This window comes from Sapajus apella, unplaced genomic scaffold, assembly GCF_009761245.1.
Source record: "Sapajus apella isolate SASKATOON/1434 unplaced genomic scaffold, GSC_monkey_1.0 scaffold3, whole genome shotgun sequence".
Lineage (NCBI taxonomy): Eukaryota > Metazoa > Chordata > Mammalia > Primates > Cebidae > Sapajus > Sapajus apella.
The window spans coordinates 28,715,017-28,736,267 of record NW_022436943.1 but is presented as its reverse complement, the minus strand read 5'-3'; the positions used below and the strand labels follow the sequence as shown (position 1 = coordinate 28,736,267).

General features: G+C 40.8%; 1 protein-coding gene across 2 annotated transcripts in view; it reads left to right on the top strand.

The window, feature by feature from the left end:
* Positions 1–18,462, top strand: part of DPYS (dihydropyrimidinase) — an 84,336-nt gene extending 65,874 nt beyond the window's left edge. Inside the window, exons 8-10 of one of the 2 annotated variants that reach the window (XM_032251519.1) lie at positions 5,016–5,223; positions 16,563–16,680; positions 18,065–18,462. In XM_032251519.1, the coding sequence (XP_032107410.1) occupies positions 5,016–5,223; positions 16,563–16,679 (325 nt within the window). In that variant the 3' untranslated portion in view covers position 16,680; positions 18,065–18,462. Of the gene's footprint in view, positions 1–5,015; positions 5,224–16,562; positions 16,694–18,064 lie in introns of both variants that reach the window. The other variant, XM_032251529.1, reaches the window with a different exon arrangement.
* Positions 18,463–21,251: the final 2,789 nt, after the last annotated feature.

Sequence of the window (21,251 nt, the reverse complement as noted above, 5' to 3'; positions counted from 1 at the left end):
AAACGTTTGTTCCAATAATGGACCACGTCTCCCATACTGTATGACAAATACATGGATTTTAAATAATGTTTTGTAATAATCTGATAAATCATGTGACGATATTGCATTGTATTTTTATGTTGAAAACTGTCTATAATTAAATATTGAAAATGTACCACAATTTTTAAAACTTTATTATGGCAGGGTTACAAATATTACAGCATTCTCAAAAGTTGAAAGTTCATTCAATATTAAACTATATGAACCTTGGGCAAATTCTGAGACAGCTCTATTTCAGCATTATCATCTGGGAAACAAAGTAATAATACTGAGCTATGTGCTTATTACAGTTGGTAATATTAGAATTGCCAAGTATTTGCAGGTATTAATGAACAAGTATTTGACATAAGCTAAGATGCCACTAAGAATAATAGTTATACCAAGTTTACTTATTTATTCATTGCTAATTAACCTGCACAGTATGCTAGAAATATTGGGTACCCAACAGAAATGGAATGGATGTTTACCTCTCATTTACTTCAGTGATCTATTTCCAGAACACAGTCATGTCTGAGTTCAGTGGAAGCAGGAATTTAAACTGACCTGACTAAACAGGAGGACAATCACGCAATCTTTTTATTTGATCATCACACACACATTTATAAAGCATTTAGTATATGCCGAAGCTAAACCAACCTAGTCTGTGTCTTCAAGTATGCACCAAGTAGGAAAAGAGAGCCTTGACAAGAGATCATTGTAATACATTCAGATAATGCTAAACGACAGAGGAAAATGCTCAGTTTCACCCCAAGTCATTAAGGTCAGCTCCTAGGGACCAGGATTCTTGGGTGGAGTTTTAGGGAAGGGAGAAGGCAGAAGTGAGGAGGACATTTAGGGAAAAAAGAACTGCATGTGCAAGGATTCAGAAGTGTGAAAGCTCCTAAGATTGGAGAATTACAGCTTTAGCTGGAAGGAAAAAGTTGGGTGACGAATGACACCCTGTCAGACACCTTCCAATGTGAAAGTGGAAGCACATTCCTTGTGCTGTTGGTGATAATGCCTCAGATTTACATTTTGTGTTAATTTGACTTCGTTTCCATAATGACTTATTATAAAGAATCTCTTAGATGTTGACTAATTGTTAATTGTCCTCTTTATCTTGCTAACCCCAAGGCTAAGAAAGTCAAAGTAATGACCCCCCCTTTTTTTTTGGCATGAGGCAAAGAAATCTGATTTGATATTTTGCTGTGTCAACCTCATTTTAAAATCACAACTTACATCAAGAAAACAGAATAACAAGAACTCTGAAAATACTTGGAATCCGCCATCTTCCTTTTCTTAGCCCACAAAAAGCTACTTTGTATATTCCTTCTTGTATTTGCCCATATGCATATCAATTTTTCTGGTAGACATAATGTACATCACTGTTTTTCCATTTAATATTACATAATTGTCAGGGTTTTTGCTTCCCAGAGTATTTTTAATTCTAGTCTTTCATAAATGCCTAATATTTATAGGATAGACATTGGAAAATAGTTATGCTTCAGTTTTTAAATAGTTTAGGCAACCTTGTAATGACAATCTTTGTGTATAAAGCTTATTTATTCTGTTAGATGTTTTTCCTATGAGCTTCATTAACTCTTAAGAATTTCTTTTTTCCTCCGATTCATGTACTTCAAATAACCATTTCAGCACAAATTTTTAATTCATTTCACTTTCTTCATATACAGCCTTACTGATGCATCAGTCCAAAAATCTTTATATAGCACGCTGTAATACAATCTCAAGAGTCCCTGCCATCAATATAGCTGTGATGTGTAGGAATGCAGCAACTCAGGCTATGGAAATATTTGGCAGATTTTAATGACCATAAAAAGTCCTTTCACCCTGAAGGTCTGAAGCCCCTCTGTATTGTTTCCAGCTTTATGTTCTTTGAGTTTGTACCTTTCATTACCATAATTCAACATAAATCATTCTATACTTAGTATTCTTTTAAATATTTTCTTCATTTTTCTGTTTTAATGACATTACTTACCACTTGATTAATACCCTTCCCTCCTCCTTAGTGTTTGAAATTATTGTTGTGTTTGTACCTGCCTCCTGCTTCTTGGTGATTCTTTAACATTTCTTTGTATCAGTAAGTTGGTTCCTAAGGTCACTGAAAGCTCTTTTTGCTGCAGCACACACTTAAAATACGACCCAGCAATTTCACTCCTGGGTATTTCCATTAGAGAAATACTTATGCAAAACATAGACCTGAATGTTTATAACAGCTCTATTCACATTCATCCAAAAACTATTTAGAAACCGCGCAAATGGTCTTCAGTGAGTGAATGTATAACACACTGTAGTATGTTCATACCATGGAATACTATGCAGCAACAAAAAAGAAGGAACTGTTGATACACACAACAAATTTGATGAATCTCAAAGGATTGATGTGGAATTAAAGAAGTCAATCTTAAAAGATCACCTACTCTATGATTCCACTTATATGACAATCTTGAAAAGAGAAAACTATAGTGATGAAGAATAGATCAGTGGTTGCCAGGTGTTAGGGATTGGGGGAGGGCATGACTACAAAGGGATAGTATGAGTCTGGAGGAGTGGTAGCACTGTTCTGTGTCTTAATTGTTGTGATGGTAACACAAATCTATCTATGTGTAAACAATGATAGAAATGTACACCAAAAAGTCATTTTTATTAAAAATTTTAAAAATATAAAAAGGTCTAAGTTTCTAGCCAGGAGCAGTGGTTCATGCCTATAATCCCTGCACTTTGGAAAGCCAAGGTGGGTGGATTGCTTGAGCCTTGGAGTTGAAGACCATCCTGGGTGACATGGCAAAACCCTGTCTCTACCAAAAACAATATAAAAATTAGCCGGGTGTGGTGGTACGTGCCTGTAGTGCAAGCTACTTGGGAGGCTGAGGTGGGAGGATCGCTTAAGCTGAAGAGGTAGAGATTGCAGTGAGCTATGATCGCACTACTGTACTTCCAGCCTGGGCAACAAGAGAAAGACCTTGTCTCAAAAAAATAAATAAATAAAAATAAAGAATCCCCAGTTTCATCAAACTGGTCATGTGTCCTTTGGTAAGTGAAATTACCTTTCTAAATCTCAATTTACTTTTCCTTTAAAATGTGGAAAATCCTCTCTACCTTAGAGAGGAGTTGTAAAGATGGAATGAGATATTATAAGTGATCCCCCTGACATACTAGATGCTCCTCTTTCTCTTTTCCATGAAGGCTGTTTCTCACTGGGAGCAGATTCTTTTTTATTATTATCATCACCGTGCTTTTTTACAGCTATTTGGCTCTTGGGTAACAGCCTGGAGCCACTGAGGGTTTCAAGAAGGAAAGTGACATGATCTGATTTTCATTTTTAAAAGATAATTTGAGCAGCTTTGTGGAGAGTGGTAAGAAATGCAGAAGAGCTGAAACAAAGAAGCCAGTAAGAGGTGTTGGGGTTGTTCAGGTGAAAGTTGATGGTACAGACTCCAGTGGGAGCCATGGAGAGGAGGTGAAGGAATTTATTTTAGGAGGAGGTAAGACAAAGTAACTTGATGCTGGTTTGAAGGGTGAGGAAAGATAGATTGTGATGTCATTTACTGAGATGAGAACTCAAGGGAGGAGCAAACTCGAGTAGGTGGGTTGTGGTCAGCATTAAAAGTCAAGAATTCTGACTGGGCATGTTAGGATTGGAAACCAAGTAAGCCGTCGGACCACGGACTAGGCCAGTGTTATCTTGTTCATTTCTAGGACTGCTGCACACAGCAGCCAGGGCTTCCTCTTCAGTCCTTCTAAATAAGGCTGGGGGGACTTTGGGCTGCTCCCCCTTAGACTCACTCAGCCTTGAGGATTTTAGCAAAATGTGTCTCTTCAATCCAATCCTGAGAGGGATTGTAGAACCTTCTACCAGAATTCAGATTATGCTAGTATTCTAAGTGAAGTAACTCAGGAATGGAAAGCCAACATCGTATGTTCGCACTCATAAGTGGGAGCAAAGCTATGAGGATGCAAAGGCATAAGAATGACACCATGGACTTTGGGGACTCAGGGGGAAAGTGTGGGAAGGGGTGAGGGATAAAAGACTATACATTGGGTTCAGCGAACGCTGCTCGGGGAATGGGTGCACCAAAATCTCACTAATCACCACTAAAGAACTTTCTCATGTAACTAAACACCACTGTTCCCAAAAAACCGATGAAAATAAAAAATTTAAAAGAAAAAAAAAAGGACTCAGATTATGCTCGTATGATTCACTGCTACCATTTTTTTCTCTTTTTTATTTAATGAGATTTAAGAAAGGAGGCATGTAGCGTTTTCAAATACCCAGCCTGGAAATCGTCAATCATATTGTGTAAGATTGAAAAGTATTAATAAACTACTGAGGATGATGACAAATGTATGACATAGAATATGCTAAGATACTATATTTCAACATATTTGGTTATTCCTATTATCTTCAAATTTCTAGTTTTGCTGCAGACAATGAAAGAAATTCTATACATAATTTTCCTTGATAACTACCAAATCCGGTTTGATAACTATCAAATAGCTATTTCCTTTGGGAAGGCAGGAACGGGCATGGGATTTGGGAAGGGGTATTAAATACGCCTCCATTGTATCTACAAAAAGTTAAAATTTCATAAAGCTGGATATGGGGTCATTGTGTTCATCAGTCATCTGCGTTTAAAAATATTTTATAATTTAAAAGTGAAAAAAATGTGTTGTCAGCATATAAATAAAAATAATTTTAAAACCTGAACATAAAAGATAATGCCCTCCTTCCACCCACTCCATCCTCATTAATTACCTTAAAGAATGATCTCTTGGGTTTTTCTCCCAGAAAAATGTAATTACTTTGTAATGAAATGTTAATGTTATGTTCTATTCTTAAAGTCACTTGTTATGGTGATGAAGCTATGACTTAATAGAGTTGCTAAATTTTATTCTAAGTCATTCTTCTTTTGATATTTTATATTCATCAAGTGAGCTGGTGATGATCCAGAACTTTTTTGTTGTTTTTACAAATATAGGACTATCTCAGCAAAAACTCACCATCAGGCTGTTAACTTCAACATTTTCGAGGGTATGGTTTGCCACGGGGTGCCCCTTGTGACTATTTCAAGAGGCAAAGTGGTGTATGAAGCTGGAGTGTTCAGTGTCACGGCAGGCGATGGGAAGTTTATTCCTCGAAAACCATTTGCTGAATATATTTACAAACGAGTAAAGCAGCGTGACCAGGTGAGTGTGCCCCAGTGGGTTACTGCCACAGGTCGGACTGTCACCTGCTCCTGGATGTCTGGCTGGTTGTTGTTGGTGGTGTTGATACATAACACCTGGTTTAATATATCCCTGGGATGTCAGAACTGATATGAGAGATTACGGATGGCAGTTTTTAGAGAAAGGATCGTTATTGGATGGATGCATTTCCCCTTGCAGACTGATAGGTCTATTCGGGATTTCCAGATGAACTAGGTCACGTTTTCCCAGGCACGTTCAGGGCCTTTGGTGGGGGCTTTTGGCAATTGTGTTAGTCAGGGTCCTCCAAGAGGCAGACAACCAGATGGATAAAGGGTATGAGTTTTATTAGGGGAAACATCTGTGAAAGAAACCAGGAGTTGGCTGGAAAAGATTGGGAAAGCCCTCAGATTGCAAGCTAAGTCTGACACTGGTGAAGAAAAGAAAGAGAGACAATGTGTAGGAGCATATTAGAATACCCTACAGTCTAGGGGAGGCTGAGAAAGGCCTTTAGGGAGTCCTTGAGCCAAGTCTCAGATCTCCCAGCTGCAGACCAGGCCCAGTCATTGGCTGAGAACCACTGTGGGAGGTGTAACCTCTGTGCAAAAGTATAATGGATTTCAGAGCTCAGCACCAGCCCCTTGAAAAACTGCACTCTCATTAGCTGAAGATCTGCAAGGTTCGTTTTTATGCCCACCAGAGCAATGTGGAGTTTTAGGGTGGAGAAGATCTAAATATGAATTCTGTCTTGCCCTCACCACCATTTCCTAGCTGTGTGGCCTTGAGCAAGTTTCTCAATCCTCCGTGGGCTCAATTACCTCATCTGGAAAATGACAGCAATGTTTCCGTCCTGACAAACAGTGACAATCAAATGGGTTTTTAAAATGAAAGGCATGACCGAAAGCAGTAGCTCACACCTGTAATCCCAGCGCTTAGGGAGACAGAGGTGAGAGAATCACTTGAGGCTGGGAGTTTGGACAATCGATTGAATGAGACCTCCATCTCTACAAAAAATTTAAAAATAAAAAATAATTATCCAGGCATGCCAGTGCACTCCAGCCTGGGCAGCAGTTAGGTAGGAGGTCAATAAATGTCAGTTTTGTCTCTTTGCTTTCCCCTTTTGACAGCCAAATCTATATAAAAAACCCCTGTTATTATAAAAGAAATATTTGGGCTTGCTTTCACACAAGTTTTGTTTAGTTCACACAGAGTTTGAAATAGTTTTTAAAATTCTCTACACCAAATACACTAAAATATTAGGGAATTTTAGATTTTAAAAATCTAGATTTCTGGATTTGGGGGTCAGGGGAGGCAATCCTGTGTTCTCAATCCCACATGACTCCAATAGGCCAGAGCTGGATGGCAGGCACCCAGCTAGGAGGCATTTCCGGTTTTCACTCAGAAGGCTTCACGCATTACTTGCCTGGCCATGTAGATGGTAGTGTTTGCAACCCTTCTACTGGTTCTAAGGTTTGGCTCTCTTCTTTCCATTTTTCAAATGCACATCTCCTTTTCCAGAGTGCTCTGGCTGGTTTTGTTTTGTTTTTTTTTATTCAATTCATTTGGATTTTGTAGGCTCTTCCGTTTCTCCTCTAATGTCTTATGAAAATTTTTTACCTGTGGAATCCCAGAGTCCATTACCCAAGATTTATCCATTTTCAAACATTTCCTAAGGCTTTGATTGGGTAAACAAGTGTTCTAGTGTGCTTCAAATTCTTAGAAATGCCACAGTTCTTTATATGCTGTATTTCAGTCAACATAGATGGTTTAAGGTTACAGTTAATATTTCTGGGGAGCTCGTTTATAAATGTTAATACTAATGGGTGACGAGTAGGTGTTAACTATAAGAATCCTAGGATCCTAGGTGTTTCTGAAGATGTATGTGATAAATAACAGCATCACCAACATTTAGAGAGTGCTTACTGAATGCAAGGAACACTGCCAAGGTCTCTGTCACTACAAAAACCCTGGGAGGGAGGGAGGTATTTTATTTTCACTTCAAATTAAAGAACTGGCTAGGCATGGTGGCTCACATCTATAATCCTAGCAGTTTGGGAAGACGAGGCAGGCAGATTGCCTGAGCTCAGTAGTTCAAGACCAGCCTGAGCAACAGGGCAAAACCCCATCTCTACTAAAAATACAAAAAATTAGCTGGGCGTGGTGGCACACCCCTGTAGTCCCCGCTACTTGGGAGGCTGAGGCACGAGAATAGCTTAAATCTGTCAGGTGGAGGTTGCAGTGAGCTGAGATCACACCACTGCACTCCAGCCTGGGTGACAGAGTGAGACTCTGTCTCAAAAAAGAGAAGAAAAAGAAAAAAGTTAGAGAATTGAAGCTTCAAGAAATTGAGAATTTGTCCACATCACACAAGCAAGTGTATGGCAGGGGAATATAAACCCTGCTTATCTGATTCCAAAAACTTTATCCTTAAGTAATAATTGATTCTGTAAATTATAAAGATTGAGTTAAATGAAGTAATGAAGGATAAGTTACTCAGCATCCATTTTGGAAAAAAGTCTCTCCTGGAAAAATTAAGTTGGAGGCACTGATGGCAGCTGGTGCATTCATGAGACTGTAGGAGTAATCTAGGAGATGAAGAGAGAGAGAGTGGAGTAAGGATATTATAAAGTGGTAAAAGCAATAGAACTGGGTGATAGATTATGACACTTGAAGTGGATCCAAGGCAGGGCCAATCTGGGCATCAGTTCCAGTTGCTTCCCACAGGGGTGCTAGACTAACAGGGAATCCTGATAGACCATATTTAAATGCTTGGCTTTGCCTCAGTCTTCTTGTAGAAAAAATGTTTTGAGGCAGCAGAGATCATCAAATCACTGGTTTCATCGATTCTTCAGAAATTGTTTTGTGATTTTTTTTGGCAGAATTAATGCCAACTGTAATTTTTATGAGTTCACTATCAATTTTGTGAATTATTTTAGTGTCTTAGTATTTTTTTCTGATATCAAATGTTTAGGCATTTTAGTGCATCATTGTTTTAAGAATACCAGCAAATGATGGTTATAATGTGTTGTTTTAAGCACTATCTGCCAAGCTCTGTACTAAGTGGTTTATATTGATTACTTAATCCACACAGCAAGCCAAGTGATAGGTATTATCATTCCCATTTTACAGAATAGAAAGCTGAGTCTCAGTAATATTAAGTACCTTTCCCTAGGTTAAGCAGTAAGTAAACACAAGAGCCAGGATTTATGATAAAATCTTTTTTATTCCCATTGTACCACTGGACCTCTGTAGAGACCAAAAAATAATAATAATAAAATAAAAGGAAGAAAATGGTCATGAAACCCAAATCATGGAGAATGCCTTATTCAAAAAATGTTGGTATGGAAAAGATATTAAATAAAATAGATAGAAGGAAATGAGGTTTGGGAACTGTCTGGAGATGGTTCAGTAAGGCATTAGGTAAAGATAACTTATAGGATAAAAATATCACATGAAGGCTAAGAAAAAGAATAGTACAAACTCTGTATTTTTAAACTGACATGAGGTTATCAAAACTCTTGCTTGGTTTTCATTTCAAATATTCAGATTTCTTTGTGAGTGGGGATAAAAGGTTGAGGGCAAGCAAGAATGACAAATACTATTTCTTTGCTTATCTGTTATCCCTACCAAGAAAACTAGTCACTTCCTATTCTGGACTCCCAAAGCACAGCGTACAGAGTCACATCACCATTTGCCAGTCCCTGAACTCATCTGGTCTCCTGGCTAGAGTGTTAGTTTTTTCAGGGCAGCATCTTATTCTTTTTTGCCAGTAGTTGGTACGTAGCAGGGAGGGGAAGAATCCTCCCTGAGGATTCTGAAGAAAAGAGGGAGGGGAAAAGGTAACAGCAACTTGGGTGTTCAAGAGAATCCTGACAGCAAAATTATATATTATTAATTCTTTACAAAAAATATATAGCTCTTTAAGTTAAAATGAATTATGTTTCTGAAATTTTTATGTGTTTAGAGTGTTATAAGTTCCAAAAAATGTGAAAGTATAGACATTTGTTAAGCCATCTCTTTTTCTCTTTTTTTTTTCCAGTAATAGAGAACCCCAACCTTTTCTGGAAAATCAGGGTCACATTGCATTTTATAGAGAAATAGGAATAGCTTCATGGAGTAACGTATAGTTTTAGAATACTGCTGCCAAAGCTTTTAAACTGGGTTGTATCTTTGCAATGATAAGCATAATTTGCCTTATTGATAAGATAAAATTGAGTGGATGGCTGCTTTGGTCCTTGAGATGCGTATTCTCCATTTCTGAAATAACCATTTGTCAATGTCTTTCTCGAGGTGGTAGCTCAGAGAAAATAATGTAAGACATATCACTTGCCATATAATCCTAATTTCTTCAGATTAATTACCACCAATACAAGGTAATACACATGCTGGAGCTGGCTCATTTTGGCTCACAAGAGACCTACGTATGCATCTCTGCCCAATTCTTTATTCAGTGGTGCCTTTAGTAGCTTGCAGTCAGCCAGGGAAGAATTATTTACACCACAGAAATATGCAGGTGCTTTAAGTTAGATCTTTAAGAGTGGTGAGGAAAAGGGAAAGTGGAGATAATTGTTAATATTTACCAACACATCACTATTCACAGGACACTTTCTAAGTACTCTTTTTCATGCTTTATCTAATCAGTCAACATTCATTCAGTAAATATTTATTGATCACCAATTATGTTCCAAGCATACTTTAATTCTTACCACAACCCTTGGAGGTAAGTGGTATTCCTGTTTTAGAGATTAAGAAATAGAGGCTCAGGGAGCTCACATAGTTACTCAGTGGCAGTGTTGGGACTCAAACCCAGGTTTGTCTGCCTCCAAAGCCAATCTCTTTAACTTGTACCACTGCAGTATGCTAACCATAAAGTTTAGTCCCTGCTCAAACACATGGTCACCCACTCCCCATTCTCAGGATATCACTCCCTCAATCTCCCCTCTGCACCGGGGGCTCACTTCCTCTTGGAGTGGCAAATTTACCCGAGGAGCCAGAGAGCCCAGCTTTGTTCACTGTCCTTGAAAAGTAGCTCACAGAATTTTTTTTTTTACTTATCTATTTATTGCTTCAAATCTTTCCCTCTCCAACTCCAGCCAGGACATTTTAAGGATTAAATTGAGATATTTGGTAAATTGTAAACCACATCAAAATGCAAATTTTCATTGTTATAGATCACCTCTGTTAAACCTAGGGCTTGCTCATGTACCAGTGAGTCACAGACCCCTGGGTATCTCAGTTGAATGTGTAGTGAGTGCCCTCTAAATTCACCTGGCCAGCTGTGGATTTCATTCTCAGGGGGTAACTGCTCATTTGGTCTGTTTGCTGTTGGACCAGCATCTGCTGTTTGGTATTTGGAAGCTCTGTTGTCTTTATTGATATTTTAATATCTTAGCCTCCATGAACAGCATTCTGTCATTAATATCTTTGAGATTCTTCTCTGTTGATCTTGCTATTCTCAGAAAATCTAGCATTTGGCCAGGCATGGTGGCTCATGCCTGTAATGTCAGCACTTTTGGAGGCTGAGGCAGGCGGATCACCTGAGGTCAGGCATTCGAGACCAGCCTGGCCAACATGGTGAAAACCCCTCTCTACTAAAAATGCAAAAATTAGCTGGGTGTCATGGTGCACGTCTGTAATCCCAGCTATTTGGGAGACGGAGGCAGGAGAATCACTTGAACCTGGAAGGCAGAGTTTGCAGTGAGCTGAGACTGCACCACTGTACTCTAGGCTGGGCAACAGAGCGAGACTCCATCTCAAAAGAATAAAAAAAAGAAAAGAAAAAAAGAAAATTTAGCATCCCAGCACATTCTATTTTGACAGTCAATTTGATTAATTTTTTTTTTTCTTTTTTTTTTTTTTTTTTTGAGGCAGAGTCTCACTCAGCCACCCAGACTGGAGTGCAGTGGCATGATCTCACCTCACTGCAACCTTCACCTCCTGGGCTCAAGTGATTCTCCTGTCTCAGCCTCCTGAGTAGCTGGCACTACAGGTGCAGGCCACCACACCTGGCTAATTTTTATATTTTTAGTAGAGATGGGTTTAGCCATGTTGGCCAGGCTGGTCTTGAACTCCTGACATCAAGTGATCAGCCTGCCTCAGCCTCCCAAAGTGCTGGGATTACAAGCATGAGCCACTGTGCCCAGCTCAATATGATTAAATTTTCTGTCAACTTATGTCTTTCTTTTTTGTTGGTCACCTCATCAAAAAGCATTTCTGCAGTTATGAAAGTGTAAGGATAATTGCAATTGTTTATTTATAGAACCACATATTATATAATTCTCATTTCTGTCTCTCTGTTAACTTGTCACAGTGACAAGTATTATCAAATACTGAGAATTCAAGTTCAACTCTCATCTACCAAAGTAAACCGCCAATGGCCTGCTAGTTGAGGCATCATCTATGTCTTCTGTATTACTTATTTCCTTTTGTGCTGCTATAACAGAATATCTGAGGTTGAGTAATTTATAACAAACACAACTTTATTGGCTCACGTTTCAGAAGGCTAGGAAGTCCAAGAATGAGGGACTGGCATCTAGAGAGGGCCCTCTTGTTGTGTCATCCCACAGAGGAAGTCATCACATGGCAGAAGGGCAAAGAGAGGAGAAGAGGGAAAGCCAAAAGGGCCAAACTTGTCATTTTATAAGGAATCCTCTCCCAAGATAACATCATTAATCCATTCATGAAGACAGAGCCCTCACGTCATAACCATCTCTTTAAAGTCTCACCTGTTAATACTGTTACAATGGCAATTAAATTTTAACATGAGTCTGAGAGGGGACAAACAGTCAAACCACAGCAACAGCCTCTCCTGTGGTTTTACCCTCAAGCCATTTTATTTGATTGTGATACTGTCAAGATGGAAATAAGTGCTGTCAACGTGTGATAACTAATCTTGACCAGCATGTACTAGGGGAAAAAAAGATGCCATAATCAGATTAGCCTTCCAATAGCATGTTAACAGGACTTGAGTCTCCTGAAGTATTTCTTGAGAAAGCTGTCAAATATTTTAGATGATGTTACCCTCAGGTGATATAATCACCCAATAGCATAAAATGTTTTGGCAGGGTTCGGTGGCTCACGCCTGTAATCCCTGCACTTTGGGAGGCAGAGACCGGTGGATCACCTGAGGTCAGAAGTCCAAGACCACCCTGACCAACATGGAGAAACCCCATCTCTACTAAAAATACAAAATTAGCTGGGCGTGGTGGCACATGCCTGTAATCCCAGCTACTCAGGAGGCTGAGGCAGGAGAATTGCTTGAACCTGGGAGGTGGAGGTTGTGGTGAGCTGAGATCATGCCATCAGCTTGGGCAACAAAAGCAAAACTCCATCTCAAAAAAAAAAAAGTTTCAAAAAGTCCTACAGTCAAGAAATCTCCCTTCATTTAACAAATGTTTTTGGAGCACCAGGCACTATTCTAGATGCTGAGGATACAGGCATTAATATGACAGCAGTCTAATCACGAAGAGCTCATGTTCTACCTGTTTCAACTGTGATCCATGGTGGTTAAGCTCTAGTTGTGTTTCAGACAATTGTACACCTCTTTGTGCAGTAGTCAATGAGCACAAAGGAGATAGAGGGGCCTGGAGAACAAGAGACATTAAAGCTGGAGGTAAAATTTGGGAATCATAACATATAGATTTAAAACTGCGAGTCTAAGGTCACCAATGAGACTGTATTAGAGAAGGTAGGGGGCTTAAGAGAGAGCTCTAGGCCCACCAACCTTCAGAGGTGGAGAAGAGTAAGCATCAGTGGAGCCTGAGAAGGCTGACCAGTGAGGCAGGAAGACCATCAGGAGAACATGGAGTCCCAAAAGGTGAGAAAAGAAACGTGCTCTCTTTGTTCAACCCAGAATACTCTGTTTCTTCATCTTCGTTTTTCTATGTGCTTATGCTGCATAAATGTCCTCTAAGAATTAGCATGCTTTTAGCCAGGAGAATAGGCAGGGAGTCTTTATTATCACCATACTCATCTGGGATGCCAGAGAAAGAGGCTCATTTTATTTTTACCCTGACTGCTAGTGTCAACTACATGCATTAAGCAAGGGCTCTGCCATATGCTGGGGGCTGCGTCATGCTGGGCAGTTCATGCTTCAGACGGAGGTTTGCCATTGTCATTAGAGAGAAGGAATAAGACTAGGATTGCTAAGAGCTGTAGGTTGTCTACTCAGAAAACAAACGTGCAGCTGAACTTCTGAATAACAGCAGTGATGGTTTCAGAGTCTGCAGAAAGAGTGCCATCGCTCTTCCCTTTTGTCACAGTGAATATCTAGTGATGTCCTAAAACATGCCCAGAGAACACTGCCAGGGGCGACAGGTAACACAAAGATGAAGAAGGCGAAGAAGGAGTGAGTCTAGCCATCATAGAGCTTATGTAAACCACTTCTAAGGATGAGCAAATATTAAGAGGTGAAAAGGGTTGAGAGGCTTGAGACTAGAACTTAAGTTATCTTTGATTTCCATCAACTTATCTATCAAAGGGAAAGACTGTGGAGTGTGAGACAGCACACGACTCTTGAGAGGAGGCTGCTTGTTTCTGAGGCGTGCATGCAGGCATGGCTCCTAACCACGGCCATTTTGAGAGAAAAGCAGACCTGGTCTGCCCAGAGCCTCAGAGGCAAGCAAGAGAGACTGTGCACAGGTTAGACCCCAGCCAGTCAGATCAGAGACATGTGATGGTCAGCGTGACCAGGGTGACAAGCCAGTCATGGCTGGCTCCATGACTGAACAACCAGAAAGCAGTTATAGACAGCCGGCCACAGAAAAAGTATAGCCCAGGCCAGGCTCAGTGGCTCATGCCTGTAATCCCGGCACTTTGGGAGATTGAGGCAGGTGGATGACTTGAGGTCAGGTGTTTAAGACCAGTCTGGCCAATGTAGCAAAACCGTGTCTCTACTAAAAATACAAAAATTAGCTGGCCATGGTGGTGTGCGCCTGTAATTTAGCTACTTGGGAGGCTGAGGTAAGAGAATCGTGTGAAGCTAGGAGGTGGAGGTTGCAGTGAGCTGAGATTGCACCACTGCGCTCCAACCTGGGTGACAGAGTGAGACTCTGTCTCAAAAATAAAAAGAAAAGATAAGGAAAAATACAGCCTGGAGAACGGATAAATGATGCAGCACAGCAAAAGAGCGTGAGGGAAACTGAGTCAGCCCAGGCCAGGCCAAACCATAAAAAGAAGAAAGCAAGCTTAGATGGGAAGTCACCTTCACACCTCCCTCCCCCAAATTTCCTTCTACCCATATCTATTGAGGGTTTGTAAGGGAGAAACAGAGCAGCACAGGGGTCCTCTCTCTGCTGGGGGAGACTGACAAGTGAACAGATCATTCCAGAAACCTGGGGTAAGGGAGATAGTGGATACGGCACAGAGGGCCAAAGCTTCCTAGACTGATGGTTAGCTGAGCTGAGTGATAAAAGAGAAGTCAGAGATATTTCCACAAAAGTGAGAGCAGCAGCCCAGCCCATGCAAAAGCATGGCCCTGACCGGAAGCTACCAGGAAGCTCCCATGTGCCTGGTGTGGGTGGTGCATGCTCCCAGAGCCTGCAGGCTGGGTTCTGGGGAAGCAGCCTCTTGGTGATGGAGCAGCCTGTAGAGCAAGTCCAGCCCTGAGTGAGGAGGACGGGCCCTGTGTGTGATGGCCCCACCTGAGTCACTGGCATGGGCAGTCATTTCCCAGGAAGGAGTCCAAGAGAGACAAAAAGTGAACAGCTGAAAAGCGCAAGTAGTGTAGATAGAAGGAAGTGTTGTAGGAAGAGGGAGATGGAGTGGGAACCTGAGGAGGGCAGCACAGCGGACAGTGGGCGGCACAAAAGTCTGCTCACTTAGGTCACATGCGCCAGAGGTGCTCACTGCAGGAGACCCTGAAGATTGAACTGAAATATGCCATGGGCTTTGCTGAGTACACATGCCAAGAGGAGCAGGGAGAATGCAAGCCCCTCTAGGTGACAGGCAGGAATGAGCTGAAAGAAGGACATAATCTTGGTTTGCTCGGACAGGCCTGGATTATACTTATGTTAATTATGTTTAGTGCCCTTTTCACTCTCAGAAGTGTCCTAGTTTGGATGATAAATTGCACAGTCACCCCAGGTTTAAGTGATATATCATGCAGTCTGGGCTTGGAAAGTAAAGCCAGGAGAAAACACACACACACACACACACATGCACACACACACGGACCAAGGACCTGAAAGGGAGGATGCAGCCAGAGGGTGGGGTACTAGGTGAGCTTAAGATTTCAGATGTGGTGGTCCAAGGCAGAAATGGGAGGCTGGCACTTCATTTATGATGTCTGTCTTCCTCAAAATGACGACAGAGCTCAAGGACTGAGCAGACAGTGAGCCAAAATGGAAGTTCAGCAAAGCATTTAGACAGATACAGAAAGTGGGCAGAGCCTTGGCCTGGTGAGGGAAGGGCAGGGGTCCCTCCATTTCCTGAGCGCCCAGTGCACACTGCGCTGTGCCTCCAGTTCTGTGGCTGCAGGGGCTGTGGCCTTGTTCTGTGTGTATCCTCGGTGTTTGGTACACTGTCTGGGCCTGTGTGAGCTCAGTAAATATCTGCTGAATGAGTGAAGAAAATGCTTTGGCTCTGGAAATTCTCAAATATCTGAGAGACAGGTTTTGGATGAGGAAGTAGGCCTGGAGGTATTAATTAACTTGTCAGTTTCCTACACGTAGTAAACAGCAAATGGAGAATTCTAACTTAGATCTGTCTCACTATAAAGGTCATACTGTTGATCACTGCAATGTATTAGTTTTGGTGGTCAAAATGCGACCCACAATAGTTTGTTATTTGTCTCTGTGTGTGTGTGTGTGTGTGTGTGTCTAAATTTCAAAACTGCTCAAGCACTGACAGCTCTAGCTGAATCCATCAGAGGGTTCTGCTGCATAGTCAGTCACCGAAGAGGTGAGATTCTGTGAAAGATCCACAATACACAGAGACAGTCAGGAAAGTGGAAAGCATATACAAATTGCTAGAACCTAAAGCAATTGCCCTGAGAGTGTTAGGAAAGGTACAAAGAACCATTGTAAACTCAGGCGAGTAGGTTTGAAACTAGAAGAAAAGGATATTGGAAAGGACAATAGGAGAACGTTGTGGGACTCAGAGGGGCGTGAGGGTATGGCAGAGGCCCCGATGAGGGTCCCTGGTCCTTTGTCCGATTAATACCCACAAAAAGTGGAACAATCCAGATGCTCAAGTTTGCCAGGAATTTCTGTGAAAGGGCAAGGGGATGGGGAGGCACGTGATAAATTTACAAGATTATTTTTTGCTCTCACAGTTCATAAGGGAGCTACACTTTGAACTCAAGAAAATAAATCACAAGAGAGAAATGATATCTTCTCTTTCAGACTTGCACACCTACCCCCGTGGAGCGTGCACCCTATAAGGGAGAAGTCACCACACTGAAATCCAGAGTGACAAAGGAAGATGCCACAGCAGGGACCAGGACACAGGCCCACCCCTGAAGTGTGTGCTGTCGGTAAAGGACTGAGGGCAAGAAAGGTATTCCTGCATGAAAGCATATGAAATTAACATCTCTCTTCATAAGAGTTGAAGAGAACAAGGTCAGAGGCTTAACAGTCGTTGAAGACTCAAGGGCAGTTGAGCCAAGGGAAGACTGATCAAAGCAGAGCACTTAGATAAGCCTTCCAGATTGTAGAAGGCCTTGGGCTTGCTAGAGAGTCATTCTTTGAGATATTAGGAAACGTTCAGTTACAACCTTGGAGAATCAACTATGAGCAAGATGCAGTCAGGAGGCTGGTGATATACAGAGGGAACTACTTAAGACAGGGAGTACAATTTCATGGTCAGAATTTATAAATGGATTAGGACTTTATCTAGAAAAAATGGATATTCATATTTTAAATAGAACTGTGTTCCAGAATTCAAAATGAAGGAAAAATGAATAAAGTGTTGCTTCAAGGGCTATAATCCTTCGGGAAAATTCTTTGATAGTTCTATTTCACAATTAGTTTTTGGAATAATATTACAGATGCGGTCATTTCTGCAAAAGTGTTGAGCACTTCATCAGTTTTCTGATACAGTCATTTCTGCAAAAGTATTGAGCACTTCATCAGTTTTCTCTGTCTTTTGACATGCAGGTCTGTGTTTTTTGAAGTGCCTAGTATCATCATCCTCATCAATTTTCTTTCTTCAGTTGTCTTCTAGTCCTGCTCTGCCAGATCCCCATTTAACAGTGGCTTTGCTTTAACTTTAGCATCTTCCTAACCCATCGCTTCCGGTAACTTCATGAAATCTACATGTTTTGCCAGTTTTACTAGACTCTTAATTTTTTTTTAACGTGTGATATGTTTTCAGACATTTAACACGTGGCCATCTGCACAAGACTTAACCCCAGAGGTTGACCTAATGGACCTGGTTAGACATTTGTGTTGATGAGAGGCATGGGTTGACAAAGGTCTGGCTTTCTACATATTCAGGCGCTGCACCTTTTCACATTTTCACAATCTCTGATTTCTGCATAAATCCTGTTCCTGCAGGGATTAGGATAATGAGGGCTTGAATGGCAAAGCCCTCTGTGCTACATGTCGTTGTTCTTTCATTATTGAATGTTGTTTCCTTAACAAGGCCATCCAGCCCAAAGTCTCACCCCCTTGTCATTTTCAGAGTACCGGAATTATTCTAATCCAGGATGATTTTGTTAAAAATTCAGGGGAAGATTAGCAAGAGAAAGACATGTGATTGAATGCTATAACATGCTGTTAATGACATTTATAGGGGCAGGATTAGTGTTTACTTTGATTATAGCATTTCTTGGGGGTTAGGTTTGAATTCTGCATCTCTTTGTGAGGGAAGATGTTACAGTGAGTTCCTTTCATTCTCTTCAAAGGTAAAATCAGAGGAAAGGTGGCTGGCATTCCCTTCACAGCCAAACATCAGCCCATGGAGAAGCAGGCCCTATTCAACTCCCCGGGATCCTTTAGAAAAAAATCACCGCTCCAGGCTTCTTTGATTTTCTTTCAGAAGCAATTGCTATCTTTCTCACTGTGTCTTTGTTGCTGCATAAGATTGAAGGTACAAATTTATATTATTGTGATGGAAAGACTGTGTTGAAATTCACTGATGATACTTTAAAATGTCATCTTCGCTTGTACTAGATTTCTTTGAATGAAAAAAATCATTTTCTTGTTTAAATGGTTTCTTTTTAAAAATGGTTACATTAGTTTTAAAATAGCTCTGTGATTCTACTTTTCATTGCAATTAATAAACATTGAGATATTTATTTTATATCGTGTTATCTGATTTATTTGTGTCTCCTAATTAGTGGGATAGGGATTCTGGGAGGTTGGTTTTCATTTGAGAGCATGAGTTCCTGGCCGCATCTCTTCCACAACTTTTGGAAACCTGGTCTCAGCAAATCCCACCTAATCAAATTAGATGCCCAAGTTAAAAATAAGTCCAAGGCAAATTAACCAATCACAATGATGAATGCAGGATTTGAGAGAATTAAATGGAATCAGCATGGCTGAAAGAGGCTGCATTAATGCCTTCCTTCTCCTACACTTCCCAGTTTATGGTATGACCCTTCTGTGTGTGCAGGGAAGCTAAAATTTCTTCTCCTGGGTAACTAGGTCAAGAGGAACTTTTAAAACATGGAATAAAATCGAGGCAATTATGCTCTCCTTGCAGATGCATGTGCCCCCAACACACTCACTTAGGAGTATATTTGTGCATTTAACAAAGGATAGTAGCAATTCAGCTTACCCAGGTGTGATTTGTTTTAAGCACACAAAGAAAGGACGGTGAGCTGCACCTGAAGATCCTTCTGGTTCAAACTACAGCTCTTTTTTTTTTTTTTTTTTCAGGTTAAGAGATACCTTAAAACACTTATTTCTCTCCTCTGCTTTGGCTGACAATGGAAACTCTACAATAAGACTACTGAATCCTCTCAAAAGAAATATTTAAATTGCTTTTGAAGTCAATTTCCACTCATCCTTTGGTATTCAGCTGAAATAGCACCCCACTAAGAGGTTTACCCAGATCAACATGCTCCTCCATAGAAGGCCCCACATACAGCATACACCCATTGCTGCACCTTATAATACTTGCTCTACTTGTCTGTCTCCTGCAGGAAACTGAAAGCTTCTTCAGGGCAGGGCCTGTCTGGTTCACTATTATTTCACCAGCATCTAGCAGAGTGCCATGCAATTGATGGGTATTCAATGGATATTTACTAATATTCAGATAAGGGAGGAAGTGAAGGAGTTTCTGCTCAGTTCTCAAACTCACATAGATGAAGTTAGTAAGAACTCTTGACAAAATAGGGACAAACTTTGTGGAGCATTTTAGTGTAAGGCTGCTTTAAATGGAATGTATAGGTCATTATCTATTTGATAGATCTGTGTGGGAGAATGAAATAGCTATCGGATTCTTTATGAACAAGAAGGACATTAGAAATGAATGTGGGAATCCCTTTGTTGCTTTTATTAGATTTTATCGCAACATTTTTTTGGAAAGACAGGTCTAAATAGTAATATAAAGCAATGGAAAAAACATGATTCAAGCTATTAATATTTAATACCATAGTTTTCAAGACTGCCTTGCTATACAAAGAAAGATCTGTCATTAACAATTGCATTTTCAAGGTCCGCACAAAGAATAGGTGGAATGAGTAACATTCCCCTTCTGTATTCATCTTACTTTGCCTCCCTCCTTCCCTAGGTACTGTGGTGGATTGGGAGGGAATCACATGTTTAGTGTGGGCCCTAAACTTGGCTCTTCTATTTACTAAATACAAGGCCTTGAGAAATTTTTAAAATTAAAATATGAGATTATTGAAACATACGAAAGGCATCAAAATTAACACAACCACATCTCTGAACCTATCACCCAGTGCGAAAAAACTTTACCAATACAGTTGAAGTCCCCTGTGTTTCTCTCCCTGTGATTTGTCCTGTTCCAAGATAACCAGTGTCCTGATCTGCTGTTTTATTCCTGTGTCCATCATTTGTGCCTTTTTCTTTTTTTTGACACGGAGTTGCTCTGTCAACCAGGCTGGAGTGCAGTCACTTGATCTCAGCTCACTGCAACCTCCGCCTCCTGGGTGCAAGTGATTCTCGTGCCTCAGCGTCCCAAGTAAGTAGGATTACAGGCTCCTGCCACCATGACCAGCTAAGTTTTGTATTTTTAGGAGAGACAGGATTTTACCAAGTTTGTCAGGCTGGTCTTGAACTCATTACCTCAAGTGATCCGCCCACCTCGGCCTCCCAAAGTGCTGAGATTACAGGCACGAGCCACCACGCCCAGCCTATACCTTTGCTGCGTATGTACATATTTCTAAGCATTGTTTTTTATGTCAGGGATCTCCAACCCTTGGACAACGGTCTGCTGCACAGCAGGAGGTGAGCACCGGAAGAGCATTACTGCCTGAGCTCCACCTCCGTCAGATCAGTGGCAGCATTAGAGTCTCATAATATGAACCCTATTGTGAACTGCACATGCCAAGAATCTACACTGCGTGCTCCTTATGAGCATTTAATTCCTGATGATCTGAAGTAGAATAGTTTTATCCAGACAGCATCTCTCCCAAACCCCATTCTGTGGAAAAATTGGCTTCCACGAAACCAGTCCATGGTGCCCAAAAGGTTGGCAACTGTTGAAATCTTATAAAAGCACAACATAGTATGTATTGTATTGATTCCTGCTTTTTTGTAGTCAACATGTTTGGGAGTTGTTTTCACAGGCCTGGCTCTGGTTATTTATTTTACTGCTATGTAGGATCCCATGGTAATAACTACATCACAATCTATTTACGCATTCTCTTGTTTAATAGACATTTAGATTGTTTCCATTCTTTTGCTGTCACAAACAAGACTGTCATAGGCATTTCTGTGCAGGTTTCCTTGTGGACAAGTCTGAGAGCTCCTCCAGGGTACATGCACACAGAAGTGGGATTGGTGAATCCTAAGGTGGGCCCTTTCTCTCCTCACTGAAATGCTGGCAAATTGCCCTCCAAAGTGGGGAGTTATGCCCTCATTAAGAGAGTGTACGAGTTTCTGTTGCCCCACATTCTTCTC